Below are 16031 nucleotides of genomic sequence, written 5' to 3' on the forward strand. Positions count from 1 at the left end.
AGAGCAAATGAGAATCAAACATTTGCTCCCAAACACTGGAAAATGGACAAAACCTGTCATTCAAATTGGTTAAATCAGGGATTCTGGCATAAATGTATAGTGTATGCCCAGTGGGTTCGGTATGATTTACCGGCAGACGGGATGCCGACTGTCAATATACCGATAGCGGTATCCCGTCTGCCAGAGTCCCGACATCGAGGCAGCGAGTTCCCTTGCTGCGCTTGCCACCATTCAGGCTTGGGGTCTCATTTCGTTAGCCACAGGTTCTATTCCTACTTGGTGGGTGGCATGGACCCACCAATAGTGGGGATATACCGGGCAGTGGTCAGTATTTCACCGGCTGTCGGGATTCCAGTGTCGGCCTACTGAAAGCTGGCATTTTAACTGCATCCCTGCCCAACATTAGGCTCACATCCACTGCCAGCACATTGCGGCAATTGTGTCCTTCATTAGAAGCATTGGGAGCTCTTCAAAATATTGCTGTGGTGCCCACAAAGTTCTAGTTACACTCCTGACTGCAGTGTCGGACTGGGGCACGTAGGGCCCACAGGGGGAATGCAGTGGTAGGGGCCCATGTTTAGGGGTGTGACCAGTCTCCTGAGGGGGTGTGGCCTGCCACCTCATTGGTTTGACTAACAGAGAGTACAACGTCTGGGCCCCTTCATAAACATATACAGTAAATTCAGCTGCTGCATGCATCATAATGTACCAGATTAATAACAGATTAATAACAGCAATGCACTGTAGAAAATACACTATTGTCCAGTATAAGGTAACATCTGTATGATGTATAATTCAAGTGCACAGTCTAGAACCTTATCCTTAGAGCAGGAGGTGGGGCCCCCCGGTGGTTCCCCTGTACCCCTATGGGCCAGTCCAAGCCTGCCTGACTGTAAGTAAGTTATAAAGTGACTGTGCAGAGTTTATTAAGCACTAAAGCACAGGTTCTCAAACTCGGTCCTCAGGACCCCACACAGTGCATGTTTTGCAAGTCTCCTTACAGAATCGAAAGTGAAATCATTTGCTCCACCTGTGGACCTTTTAAAATGTGTCAGTGGGTAATTAATACACCTGTGCACTTGCTGGGTTACCTGCAAAACATGCACTGTGTGGGGTCCTGAGGACCGAGTTTGAGAACCACTGCACTAAAGGAAGGCCTGTCCATGGTTTTATACTGGCTCTTATCATAGGCGTGCGCAGCACATTTTATTAGGGGGTGCACCATCGGAAGGGTGTGTCTAGCACCGGCTTTTGGGCGTGTCTAGCACCATCTATTGACGGTCAACACAATATAAAATATCCACCCTTGTACCTATCTTAATAAAGCAGATACATTGTCAGATGTTGTGGTGTGCACCAAACACCCCTGATGGCACTCACTGCAATTACACTGCTCCTCCTCAGCCTGGTCTGGCTCCCCCTCTCTTTCCCCTGCAAGCTGCAGCAGCTTATTTACAAGTCAGCCACTCACTGATACTGACAGTCGCAGACTAGTACTGCTGCTGCTGGAAAAACGAGTCACGTGTCAATGCTGCTGCCGACCACCTGCCAGTATTGAATTTGTCTTCCTAAGAGGAACGCTGGCTGCACGCTGATCCTCATCAGTGGCTGGGGTTGGCATAGCATAGAAGGAGAGAGGTGGGCATGTGGCGGGTGGGCCTGCGAGCAGCATGACGTAATCACATCACGCTGTTTTTGTACATGGAGGTGGAGCCGGGAGTTTGAAAGCCGGTGACAGTGGCACCCTTGAAAAACTCAGGCATCCGGTCAGTAATGCAGTCCTGACAGGGTGTAGCGCAGAGGGGACAGTAATCAGCCTGCTCAGCGATCGCTGCATCAGGCATGTGAGGTCGGTGTGCCAGACATTAGGGGGTGCCTGTGCGCACCAGGCACCCCCCCTGCGCACACCTATGGCTCTTATATATAAAGCCATGACAGGTAAAAAGAGCGCATGACCTTCTGTCCTTGCCTGAGTATTCTAGCTGCAATCTGTGTCTAATGCCACTGATTGGTCAAGCATTGAAATGTATACACCCTGCACTGCACTTCCCAGGAACAGTTCCATCTGCTATTCAGGTGTGGTTCTATAGTCAGTGTGTATGCCATATGTATTTGGTTTCAGAGGGTTGACCTGATAGACATATTGATCTCTTCACGCAAGAAATATTAGTTTGTTATTAACCATTTTTAATGATGTTAATTAGTGGTTACACGTTGTTAAATGAAGAATTAAGTTTAGTTGTTGATAAAGTTGTCAGTGCAGAGATCTGAGCTCTGAGAGATCTATTGTAGTTTTCTTTTATACAAAAGAACATCCTGTAACATTTCATAATGTCGAATAAAAAATCACCAGAGAATAAACCAGCTCATTAGTTTGGAAGGAAAATGTTGTTTGCGGATATCAACCAGCAGGTGGCGCTGAAGGTCTTCTATATTCTGTATGTGGTGGATCAAGGAATACACTGTTCCCTTCCCCCTTCTTGTTCAATGAGTGTGTCCAACCTGCTTCCAGTGTCCTCTCCATGTCAGCCTCCTGCAGAGATGGCAGCCTCGCTTCGTGCCCCCTCTAAATAAATCTGTCCTTTCCTATAGATAGAGCTGCCATCTAAAGAGGGATTTTCCCTGCTCGCAGCAAGATGCCAAAATCTGTGTTCTGCAACATTCTCCATGCTGATAAAGACAAGGCAGCCTGTGGCTCTCCAGCTGTTGTAGAACTACTGAATCCAGCATGCAATACCAGCCACACAGCAGCTGGGGGGACGCAGGTAGCCTGAGCCTGTGTGTGATGTGATAACTAACTTATATCATGCCTGTGACTAATAAACTGGGTTTCTGCACACCAATTATTTCATTCAGCGCAGGTTATGTGGCACACATAGCTTATTGTACGTGACACATACCTGTATGCCATCCACACAGTGTGCCATCCACACAATGCTATTGGAATTTAAGCATCGGTACCCATCAGTTATTTTAGTGGAGGCATCATAACTCTGTGAATATATCAGGGGAAACAGGAGCTTGGAATAAATGTAGGTGATGCTAGTAGATGTAACTAATGTTCTACATAGGCAATTATCTGCCCCCAGTGCACAGTATTATAACATAATGTTATAACTGCCCTGCTGAGCCTGTATTGTGGCCACATAGTGCCCTCTGTAAATAATTACCTGCTGTGTAGTGTCCTGTAAGTGATACTCTGGATGTACAATATGTGTGTTCTTCGCAGCTAACACACTTTCTATTTTAATTTGCTCTATTTTGGGTTTAATTACTGTCCCTCGTGTTTAAGTGCACTGCCATTTATTATGCATTTTTATTTCATGTATCATATATGATGGTTATTATACCCAATTAGTGACAGGACTCAGCTCAGCAAATATACAGGAAAACATCGGAGTTCTAATCCTTGCAGATTTGTTGTGATCATTTAGTGTCACTTTTCCAAATATTTTAGGCACATTTTCAGCATATTTTTAAGATGTAGCTGTGTATTTTGTGGTGTTGTAGTGTGTTGTGGTGTTGTATTTTGTAGTTCCTAGTGATCCATTGTTATTGTATATATTCTAAGCAACCATTGCATGGCACATAACATCATTAGGTGACACAAGAGATGTTGTTTATCTAACTGGAGTCTACTGACCAATTCCTAAACTCACACAACCGGTGATGACATGCTGTAGTTAATATGGGTGAGTTGGGGTAAAAAATATACATATTTGGAGTTTGTAGGATGTTTTGTGGACCAACTGTGCACTTCAGATCCATCACTTATAATCATTTAGAAATCAGTATTACAATGTATATAGAGGTGTAATAACCTCATGGTGGGTGCCAGAGTCTTGCTGTGTGGGATCAGAACCTTAATGAGGCAAAATAAACGCGAGTGGTCCTTTATACACAGACAATTAAAGCAGGGATATATATCACGTATGGGATGATGGGGATGGGGAACATGTGTGCTTCTGCAGATCTAGTAACAGAGAATATCCCTAGCTTGTGTGTGGTCTTATCTTCATACAAACGTGGATCTGTGTACAAACAGTGCAGAATATGTGCATGAGGCTTACCCACTGAAAATCACGCGTGGGGGCTGTAGCTGAGGTTAAACACCCAAAGACTTCTCGACATTTCTTCTCGTATGTTCTTCATTTGGGATCAAGTTTTCTTATCGTTTTGCTCTGTTTGTTTTTTTGTTTGTTTGTTTTTTGCTCTTTTATTTTTATAATTATATAAGACATTTCTCCAGGAATGTAATAGAAGTGAGGACTGCAAACCATTTTATTACTAAAGTCTTTTGTTGCATTCAGTAGTATAACTTTTCACTCCGGATATTTTGGTGGGGGTTATCCCCTATGGAAAGTAATGTTGTAATATAACGGGATTAAGGTGTGTGACAGTAATCGGGCCAGGGGAACACAACATTTGGACATTAGCACATACACCCAGGCTTTGGTCTCTGTATGTTTTGTGCAGCAAAAAGTTGGAAAATCATATTCCACATATCATCCTCACATAAGAGAGAATTTGTAGATATGTAATTTAAGCCATTTCTGTGCGGAGATACGTGTTAACTGACTTTGCATTATTTTAGCAACCTGCCCACAGCTCAAAGGAACACAGGCTTGTGTCATGTACTGGATCCACCATAGTCTCTTTGCCATAATTACTGTGCACTTCCAGAGGTGTCATTAGCAGGAACAAAATATTGCACAAAGAGCAACGTGCACGATGCGAAATGGCGCAAATACGCCTGACAGCCAATTCATTTTCTATTCGTTTAACTCGAAACTATTGTATGCTAAAATTCACTTACATCTCACATCGCCACTCTGCAAATAACGGAAGCAGAAGTTTGGACGTGACCCCAGATTCTTATATGCTAGGAAGTCTCCTGGGGCTATTAATTCGTTCTGTAGTGGAGGTTTGTGTGCATTCTTCCAAAGTATTATATTATATTATATTATATTATATTATATTATAGTAATACCGGTAAATGTTATTGAAATATTATTTAATATTTTCAATATTAAATAAACAGAGTAACCGCCGCATGCTATGGTGCAGAACTACACATCTCAGATACATTCATAGTCATAATTCATTAGATGAACCTCTATATCTATTTCATTTTTAGGTAAATTTCAAACAATAAATATAAAAATATTAGAGAGACAGACAGACAGATCATCACTAGACATATATGTCGAATTTTTTTATTGCGTGCTTTTTATATACTGCATTAAATAAACTATAGCTTTGTACATATTCCAAGCAGCTTCTCTTGTATAAAATATGTTCCTACGTCAACAAATTGATTATTAATAATTTCCTAACCAGATCAAAATTCGTACATATATTTCTTATGCAATTCATGCTTTACCTTTTTTTCATATATCATTGCCATTTTCATTTAAAACAAATCGTTTTGCAGAAATGTCATCGCTATAATTACTAATTACCTTAGAGATAATCTTTAATAATTTGATTGTTCACACTAATTACAAAACATTCAAACAGCAGGTTCTTTACTATCCCGTTTATTGATAAATGGTAGAAAATAAATGCAAAAATAAAATTTTACGTATTTTATTTGACACAATCGTTTTGTTTCTAACGGCTTGTTACAGTGATATAGGTTGTAATGAAAACACAAGTAGATACAGATATATATTAGAATTGTGAGTGAATCATGAATACGTACATTAATGCAATAAATGCACTGATTTATTTTTTCTAGAGTTAAGAAATTACCCAGATGTAACATGAAATAATCGGAGAATGGCAATGCATTGTTTCTCAATAATAAATAACTTTGAATACCATGATTATAAGCAAGTTCTAGGTAAATAGATATTTGTAAATTTGTTGGTAGGTGCAGAATTATCAATACCATGATCTGATCTGTGATTTTCATAATAATAAATCTCCATAATTTATCGAGAGATTATGGATGAGATGTAATTAGTCAATTCATGATAAATATAGTACAGTCGCCATATAATAACTCACATATCTCATATTACATTGATTTTTCGTTACAATTTATAAAAGGTGTAACACATATGCAAGGTGTGATTATTATTTCATCTACATACAAGCTTTTATCATAATTTTCAATGATAGACAATACAATAGTCCTGTGCTGGCTAAACTGTATGTGTTGGTAATTGAATGTATCAGCTTCACTTTTGGCAAATACAAAGTAACACGACAAAACTCACTTCCATTCTCCAGAGTCAGTATGTACTGTTGTATTAGACGGGGAGGGTATGGAACATGTGTGATCTGTTCCTTCTATATGTATTTTGCCTTATTGGAATAATGCATGCTTTTATATGGGGCAGTACAATCACAGCCTCCCTCACCCCCTCCCTAAACATAAATGGAATTTGCAATTTGATATAAACAGTCACTGCAGATAGTAGCTAGTTGGGGGCATGTTTCTTGCAAGCAGTCCAGCAATAATATTACTGTACAACACAGATACTGAAGTGAAAAATTACAGACCTCGAGGATAATGTTTTGACTCCAAGGAGCTAAAATGTAATTCCGAACACAGCACTCCATAAAACATCCTTCTCAAAATATCCCCTCATTCTGCTATTATAGTTGGCATGGCACAGAGAATTATAAATAGCTTTTAGCCAGCCAGCAAGTGATCAGTGTTATAGAGTAGGGGGATTCTGTTGCTTTACCAATGGGGGATGCATTTCCCAATGCAAAGGCCACTTTAGGTTGTGAGGTGTAAAATAGGGACAGGTCCCTTTAAGAGCCAGTTGCTATCCAAACAGAAGTAAACACCGCGATCCATTAGGCAAGCTGCACAACGGAGGGGGCGTGGCCAGGGGCAGGGATACAATGTTACAACTGCGAACGTTCCACTGGTGGGCGTGGCCCGGTTGATGTTTGCAGCTGGAGGGCGTGGCTAGGGGAGCAGGCCACTCAGGGCTGATATGTGATGGATCTGAGAGGCTGATCTCAGACTTGCACCAAACTCAGCAAAGAGTGAAAGCTGGAGAGAGGAGAAGCCAAAGGGGATCAGAGACCACAGGGGGGACCGCTCTGCAAGGCGCTACAGCCCACCGGACTACTCCAACACTGAGAGACTCCAGCTGCCTGTGCACACTCACTGCTTCTGCAACTTTGTGAGCCCTGACACTGAGGCGGGCAATGGAGGAGCTTTACTGAAACTCTACATGCTGGACCAATTGTGTGGATCTAATGAAAAGGCAGAGAGGCTTAGGGTCTGTCCTGGAGATTGTGGACTGAAGAAGGACCCCTGGGAACAGCTAGCCTGTGATAGGTAAGTCAACAGTGCTCTCTGATGGATGAAACTCTGTAAAGTAACTTGTAACTGCTCCAGTGTGTGGGAGGGAGAAGTACATGGCATGGCCTGAGATTACTACAAAGTACTCTGCACAGTGCATAGGGCAATCTACACTTCCTAGCAAAACCGAGCAGTGTGTGTGTGTGTGTGTGTGTGTGTGTGTGTGTGTGTGTGTGTGTGTGTGTGTGTACATTATGTATGTATGTATGTATGTATATATATATATATATATATATATATATATATATATATATATATATATATATATTTGTTAGTTAGTTAGTGCAGGGGAGTGAGTGAAAATGTACCCCTTAGTCGGTTATTAAGTAGTCTGGGTGACAGTAACTGCTGCAGCAATGGAAAGGGTTAACAATTCACAGAAACCCTTACTGATCACAATGCATTTAATTAGTTAGACGTTTGGTGTTGTGAGCAATTACACCCAGTGTGGCATTTGCTTTGTACCTATATATTGCTAATCACCTGATTGAATTAAGATTAGTTAAATATGACACATCCAGGTCCAAGCGTAGGCGACAAATGGCACCTACACTTCTTACAAGGATTAAATCTGCAGCAAGGATACAGAAATCGTATAACAAGTATACAGTGAAGAGTTACAGGACAGGAAATAAGGTTTTATCTACGCGTATTTTACAGAGAGATAGTGATTAAACGCGATTAAATACCCCCCAACGCGATTAAATACCCCCGAAATGATACATAGGTAGATAGATATATAAATATATAAAATATATTGATATATACCTTTATAAAAAATAAAATACATATACAATTATTTTTGTTTCATTATTGTATGTTAGAAAAGATGTACTGTATACTATGAGAGCTTCCTCATTCTTTCTGGTCCAGAACATGCTTCAGATATATATAGAGTACTTATATTATGGAATTATTTTCCGAATAAACCCCCCCCCCCCCCCCCCACTAAATTGTGATTATTAAGAATAAAGTAATGTTGCCGATAATTATTTGTAATAATAATCAAACATTATTTTTATATATACATGGATCGTAAATCTGTTAACATCAATTATTATCTGTTTTAAGTATAACTAAACTATTTTAACAAGAATTGTGTTTACGGAGATCCACCAACTACACAATTGTTATATCAAATCAATAATAGTACGCATTTTGTTTTTCTAGCTAAATAAATGTACTGAGTTACTTGCTAAATGTTTTCCAAATTATTCTGTAATACTTCAGACGTGTTTATCCCTTTAACGGAAAGGTGCAAATATATTGCTTTAAATTGTCAGGAATATATTGTTATAGGGCCCAATACCAATACAGTGCACTATTCTATTTGGGGACACCGGGAAACTAAATAATAACTAATAATCCATAATAATTTGGGATTTAGTTTTATAATTTCAGTTCCAGAGTCATAATATAAATAATAACAGCAGCAAAACAAATGTAACAGTTTAGAAATATATTAGGACAAATTAAATATAGTCGCCGAATAATCACAATATTGGGGGTTTCTTGTTATCAGTGCATCATAGTGGATACAATCGTTGGTAGCATGAATATTTTATTATAAATGTTACAGAGGCAATCTTAGGGCCTATATCTGGGTAGTAGTAAATGGGAAAGCAGGTGCTATCACATACACATAATTATATAGGTGGTATTTATAGGTTAACCTCCCTGAGTATGTGTTGGATTATGTACTCGCCTGTAAACCCTCATTGAGCTGGTAGGTGATTTTTGCTGGGATGAGCTCCTATTTGACATGGGATTCTGGACTCGGGTCACTGACCTTAAATTAATACATTGGTTAATCATTGGTCATATATATATCGTAACATTTATAATTTCGCCTAAACGTTTCTCAATAACTTGTAAGTTATTTAGATACGCGTTACTTTGTGTGACACTTTTATAAACGTAACAAACCTAATTATATATGTCAGTTTTATATATATATATATATATATATATATATATATATATATATATATATATATAAATTAGAAGAGAATAGCAGGCACTCTCTATTCATACAGCCACCGGGGTGCCCTCCTAGAAAAGGTGTGTGTGTATGTGTATGTGTATGTATATATATATATATATATATATATATATATATATATATATAATGCATGCACGTTTGTATGGTATCCGTTAAGCATTTCAACGTATTTTTTTGTTAAGCACAACCAGCAGTATTTATTTATTTTTTATACACTGGGTCCAATAATCATTATGCAGCATTGTGAGTTTGAGGGGATATGTGTATACACACACACACACACACACACACACACACACACACACACATCTATAGATATATATATAGATATATATAGATAGATAGATAGATAGATATACACACACGTTCATATGATAGATGTTAATATATTCATGAGAAGATGGTTGATGGACAGATATGTAATTAATTAACTCTCTCTCTCTCTCTATATATATATATATATATATATATATATATATATATATATATAGTAGTTTACCAACATGGTGTACTGCATGATTATACATATATGTCTGTCTGTCTGTCTGTCTAGCTAGCTAATATAAAATCAGGGTGTAAACAATGTTCGATATCAGGCATTCAAATCGGGGAAGTTTCCAATTAATTGGAAGACACAACTCACAATAAACTACCCCTTTCGTTTTACAAGCAATCCTTTGAGTGGGGTATACTGAATATCGTATATCACAGTGGTTAAGGCTCTGCGGTTTTATGGCATATGGATATGGTGCTTTATTATACACAATATATTAAACTGAGTATGAGTTATCTAACTGCTGGGGGTTTTATAGAAGGTTGTGAACAAAATTCTCCAAAAACATTTACTACTTCAACGCTGAATCGTGTGTGTGTGTGTGTGTGTGTGTGTGTGTGTGTGTGTGTGTGTGTGTGTGTGTGTGTGTGTGTGTGTGTGTGTGTGTGTGTTTAACATGTGACGTTCTAACTGCTGTGGAACTAGAAGTTTCCGCAAGTCTTGCCAGAGGTTATCCTGAGACTTGTAGTTCCACAACAGATCCACACATTGTCTAGGTCTGGAATGATGTCTGGAATGATAAATGTGATGCAAACTAGGCATAGCTTGATGACAGTGATCAAGTGGCAGAGGAGTCAGTGACAACTGGGCAGATCACCAGCGACTGACGCTCCTGTGTGGCTTCTTTTAGCCAGGGACCATCTGGAAGGGATCTGATGTAAAGTGGATTTATTCCGAACCAGCAGAGCTGGAGGAAAGTGTGTATATTCTCCTCTCCAGTTGCCTTGATGAATGAGTTGTTGTTGGATAAAGACAAATAGTTGGGCTTGCTCTGCCTGCTCCTTTTATTATTATTCTTTTTTTCCTCGTATTTTTTTGGGTTGTTGTTGTTGTTGCTTTGGAACAGTTTTAACCCATTTGCTGCCAGCACAGCTAGTATGTTATGCTGGCTGTGCGTTCTCATGTACAGTTTCTCCCCAACTGTACACCCCATATACCTGCACCAAATGTACATTGCAAGATTGTTGTTTTCACTATACTGATGGCTGAAAGTTGCATCAGATCATGCTGGTCCTAGTAGTACCACACCAGTGGCAGGACTACAGCATGCCTGGGACTGGTGTTCAGCTTAGTAGCCGGTTTATAGACTTCCCCTTTGCAGTCTGGCACAGGTTCCTGTTGTTCCTCCCATTCTCAGCCCAAAAAGCAGAGTCTGTCTCATCCTTTTGGTTCTAATTAGGAGAGGTGAGGTCCTTTGGAAAACATAATCCTGCAGGCCAGTGCTCACTACTACTGCAGCCAAATGAATCCTTCCCACGTCTTGAATCACTTTGGTTTGCCTGTAGAATATGTGAGGAAATGAAATACACATTGGGAACATAATGCCATTCTCTTTCTCTTCCCCTCTTTAGGAGCTCAGTCCTGGGAGCACCAGTACTCTGGAGTGGATCATCAGGCTGCAAGGTGCTGGGTGGTGACCGGTGAAGTTGTGGAAGATGGGTAGTAAGGCCTTGCCAGCCCCTATTCCCTTGCACCCTTCCCTGCAGCTGACAAACTACTCATTCCTGCAGGCAGTGAACACTTTCCCAGCAGCTGTGGACCATCTCCAGGGGCTTTATGGACTCAGTGCTGTACAGACCATGCACATGAATCACTGGACTTTGGGGTACCCAAACATACATGGGATCACCAGGTCCACCATCACTGAGATGGCAGCTGCCCAAGGCCTGATGGATGCCAGGTTTTCCTTCCCTGCTCTACCCTTTGCCACTCACCTTTTCCACCCTAAGCAAGGAACCATTGCCCACATGATCCCAGCCCTGCACAAAGACAGGCCCAGGTTTGACTTTGCCAATTTGGCCATTGCTGCCACCCAAGAGGACCCACCTAAGATGGGCGACCTTTCCAAGCTTAGCCAGGGTTTGGGCAGCCCTATTTCAGAGATCAGCAAGTTGTCCCCAGACAGGAAACCTTCCAGGGGGAGGTTACCATCCAAAACCAAAAAAGAATTTATCTGCAAGTTTTGTGGGAGACACTTTACCAAGTCCTACAACTTACTCATTCACGAGAGGACACACACAGATGAGAGGCCCTACACCTGTGACATCTGCCACAAGGCCTTCAGAAGACAGGACCACCTAAGGGACCACAGGTGAGTTGGCACTACCCTCTTCCAGGTCTGCTGGGTATATGGGTATAGTAAGTCAGTTGTATCCTCTACAATCATTACCTAGGTAATGTGGTAGGTTCTCCTGAAGCTATAGGAGGTGCCTACATAGTGAGGACCAGAGACCTAAATTGACCCTCTCAAGACAAGAAAAGGCTATAGAATGATATAGGAAAGGAAGTTACATTATCTACTAGACTGGTCTGGTGTAAACACTTAGCATTGGTAATCTGCCCTGACACCAGACATGCTGGGACTTGTAGTTTCACAAGCAGTGATCCACAGCTATGTCGAGCTTGCAAAAAAAAACTCCCAAACTGATATGAATATATGTTCTTATGTTATTTCTTCCATCATTACCTGCTGTTATTATAGCCAGCATTATAAAAAGCTCTGTTTTAGTATCATGGGTGGTACAGATAAATTAAACTGATGCTATAAACTCTAATATGTCTTATGTGATATAAATGATATGGTCAAAAATCTCATCCCTGGGTCCCAAGACAATGAACAAGTGGTAGTTCCTCATGTGCCAGGAAACGTCACGCATAGCACTTCCCCAATGGTGAAATATTACATATGATTTGGGTGGTGATGTACTACTTGCAGCGTTAATGGGGTGCGGTAAATCTCTCCGAGCAGCCATCTCTACATAAATAATCCACGTTGCAGGCTGATTTACGCACAGGGCCAGGTTTTATGGCCCAGGTGAAGTGAAATTGTTTCAGCAACCTCACACTGAGAATGTATTTACAGGAGCTATAGAGATAAGGGCTTGTGTGAAGGTCGATGGTTTTCATGCAGATAAAATCGGACAATGCATACTGTTTAACTGGGGCACAATAATCTCTGAGCAGAGGGCAATCAGGCTTTGATCAGGATCAGTGATCTGTTTGCCAGTGACCTGTCTTGTGTACCCATGGGGCTATTACACAGGGGCAATCTGCTATATAAAGACCATTGATGTTCTTCTGCTGTTTAAACTCAGATTATTTATGATCGATTTGTTCTCGTCCCCCTCCCCCACCCAGATATATCCATTCCAAAGAGAAACCGTTCAAGTGTCAGGAGTGTGGAAAAGGATTCTGTCAATCGAGGACTTTGGCAGTACATAAAACACTGCACATGCAGGTGAGATGGGGGTATATGTTACCCAATACTGGAGAAAGAGGGGGGGGGGGGGGGGGGGGGAAACTTCACAAAATCTTACACAGTCACTAAATAAAATGTGCTGTAACCCAGAGCACCAGATCACTTTTTGAAACTTGACATGAAGGATTGAAACTTATGTATTTATTTATTGGTCAATTAGTTGATTGATATAGGCAACAATTCCTTTCTGCAACATTACCTGGAAATTCATTTTCCCTTTAAATATACCCCAGGGACTTATACCAATCAGGTGACTATTATTGCCCCACTCCATCTCCCATCCCTCCCCCAAATTGTGTAATATAGCAGAAATATCCATTTACAATAAATTTAAAGTCAGCCCCTTCTCTCTTTTTAAAGAGGCAGCCATGTTAACTAAAGTTAAAGTATGTGAAAAGTATTTCACTCAATAGTCACCTTTTTCATGATATAATTGTAGCAGTCACACCAGCACATTAGAGATTCATATTATATTGAAAGTAAAGGGAACTACTGTTAACACACACACACACACACACACACACACACACACACACACACACACACACACACTATATAGATAGATAGATAGATAGATTTATATATATATATATATATATATATATATATAGAGAGAGATAGAAAGATTGATATATATAGCTATACATACATACATACATACATACATACATACATACATACCAAACCACATAAATATACATATAAATAAATATACAAAGATATATATTAATAAAAAATAAAAGTAAAAAAACAAGGAAAGGAGACGGTGTAAAGGATTAATCCTTTGCTTGCTTCAAATCTGAACAGGAATCACCCCACAAATGCCCCACATGTGGAAGAACATTTAATCAGAGAAGTAATCTGAAAACTCACCTTCTTACCCATACAGACATCAAGCCCTACAATTGTGAGCAGTGCGGGAAAGTATTCAGGAGAAACTGCGACCTGCGACGGCACAGTCTGACTCACAGCCCCAGGCAGGACTACTAGATCCTGGACACACCTGTCCCTGCGACACCCCCTCCCCAGCTTCATCCCCCACAGCACAGCCCACACTGGGGACTAGAAAAAGGGGGAGAAGCCCTAGCTTTTATTCAAGGACTTGCTTTCATGGACTGAACTTTACAAAAAGAAAAAGAAAGATATAGCCAGACTGAAGCTTGTTTCTTGCCTCTTGTACAGATAAAAAAAAGCTCATTTTAGAGCTATGTAAATAAGTGTTATTGTTCCTTTTTTTTTATTGTTGTTATTATTATTATTAATATTATTATTGATGTCCAGTTTTAATGCACAATGGTACAGGTTTGTCTGGATAAATTACCTTAAAACTGTATTTCAAAAATAAAAATCTAAATTTTTTTGCAAACAATTTTTATTTCTATCTATCTATCTATCTATCTATCTATCTATCTATCTATCTATCTATCTATCTATCTATCTATCTATCTATCTATCTATTTACTGTATCTATAAATAAAACGTGCTGAGGATTTCCTGATCTATTGGTGAGTGATGTGAATGAGCTGGGTCAGGTGATTCTCCATTCAATTGACTGCTCTAATAGAATTAATAGTGATCTTGAAGATGAAACGAGTGTAAAGCCAATTGCTGTGCAAGACAAGATTGTGCCGAGCAGACCGTGGACTAGAATATATTTGAGTCAACACTGTCTGGGGTTCGTGTGGTTCAGCAATGTTAAACCTTGACCATTAATAATTTATCACTGACAGACACAACGAATGAAGACAAGTGACCCCAGTCAGTTCAAACGGGATAAATAGGGAGTCGAAATTAGGTCGTGTGACCACAAAAATAAGTAAAAATAGCAATTTAAGGAAAGACCAGTTTGTATGTTGATAAAATTAATATGTAGTGATGCCTTTTAGTGGACCACCATTAGGATCTTCCGATGTGATCGCTTATTTTTTAATAAACACTTTTTTTTTTCATTGTAAAGCATTTATAGCTGAAGGGTCCCACGTCTGTGCTTGCTGGCACTTGTAGTTCCACAACGGCTGAAACATTGCATGTTCACTTCCTTTGGCTGAAAACGTACAAAAAAAAACAAGAAGTGACACAAAAGTGTAAATACATAAGGGGGGGATTAAATATGGTACAATATGCAAGACTCCTTGGTTTATAAGTGTGGAATCAATTTACTAAATTTTAATACATGTGTAATATATTTTAAATATTAAGTTCAATTCTGCAAAAATGGGAAACATATGTCAGCTTTTCTATAATTCTAATATATACCGAATAATAAGTGTTATTGGAATTAACTGTTATAATTATAGAGCAGTTGTGTGTTATACTATGTGATACAATGTAACAACACTGTGCGCCCCCCTTCTCCCCTTCTCCCCAACCTATCCTGATTACATTGGATATTATTACTGCAATATGAGAAGGTTTAAACAGGCAGATTAATTTCCATTGCTTAGCAGAACAGATTTTATTTACTCCCTCGGAAACCAATTCTATTAGTCACTTTAGTTTATGAAACACATGGAGAAAAATCGAGGTAATTACAAATTATATGCACCAGAAAGAAGGAAATGAATATATATGCTGTATTTCTGAACAAATAATTTAATTATGGGCTAGAATTAAATACTGGGTGATGAGTTTATACGGTGTGAAAAAAGTATCATTTGAAAAACTAGTTTAAAAGCTAATTGCCCAACACTGACTGATGAATTACATAAATGTAGCATTCGAAGATAGTTCCTCTAAACTGGCGTTTGAATATTAGCGCTATATATAATAATAATAATAATAATAATACAAAAAGGAATAAGGAGTTATATTATAATGTCCCATAATTGGAAATAAAACCACAAAAGTAATGCCGGAGTTATAATGTAATCAAAGAAATTGAGAATAC

General features: G+C 39.4%; 1 protein-coding gene across 2 annotated transcripts; it reads left to right on the forward strand.

Annotated features, from left to right (window-relative positions):
* The first annotated feature begins 6956 nt into the window (after positions 1 to 6956).
* Positions 6957 to 14513, forward strand: OSR2 (odd-skipped related transciption factor 2). Of its 2 annotated transcripts, none has more exons than XM_063924182.1 (4): positions 6957 to 7306; positions 11238 to 11977; positions 13024 to 13123; positions 13952 to 14513. In XM_063924182.1, exons 2-4 carry the CDS (start codon positions 11322 to 11324, stop codon positions 14132 to 14134), a joined length of 939 nt encoding a protein of 312 aa, XP_063780252.1. In that variant the 5' UTR covers positions 6957 to 7306; positions 11238 to 11321; the 3' UTR covers positions 14135 to 14513. The 2 variants fall into 2 exon arrangements, with proteins under 2 accessions (XP_063780252.1, XP_063780253.1); XM_063924183.1 differs by having other exon boundaries at positions 6959 to 7306; positions 14034 to 14513.
* Positions 14514 to 16031: the final 1518 nt, after the last annotated feature.

This window comes from Pseudophryne corroboree, chromosome 5 (assembly GCF_028390025.1).
Source record: "Pseudophryne corroboree isolate aPseCor3 chromosome 5, aPseCor3.hap2, whole genome shotgun sequence".
Classification (NCBI taxonomy): domain Eukaryota; kingdom Metazoa; phylum Chordata; class Amphibia; order Anura; family Myobatrachidae; genus Pseudophryne; species Pseudophryne corroboree.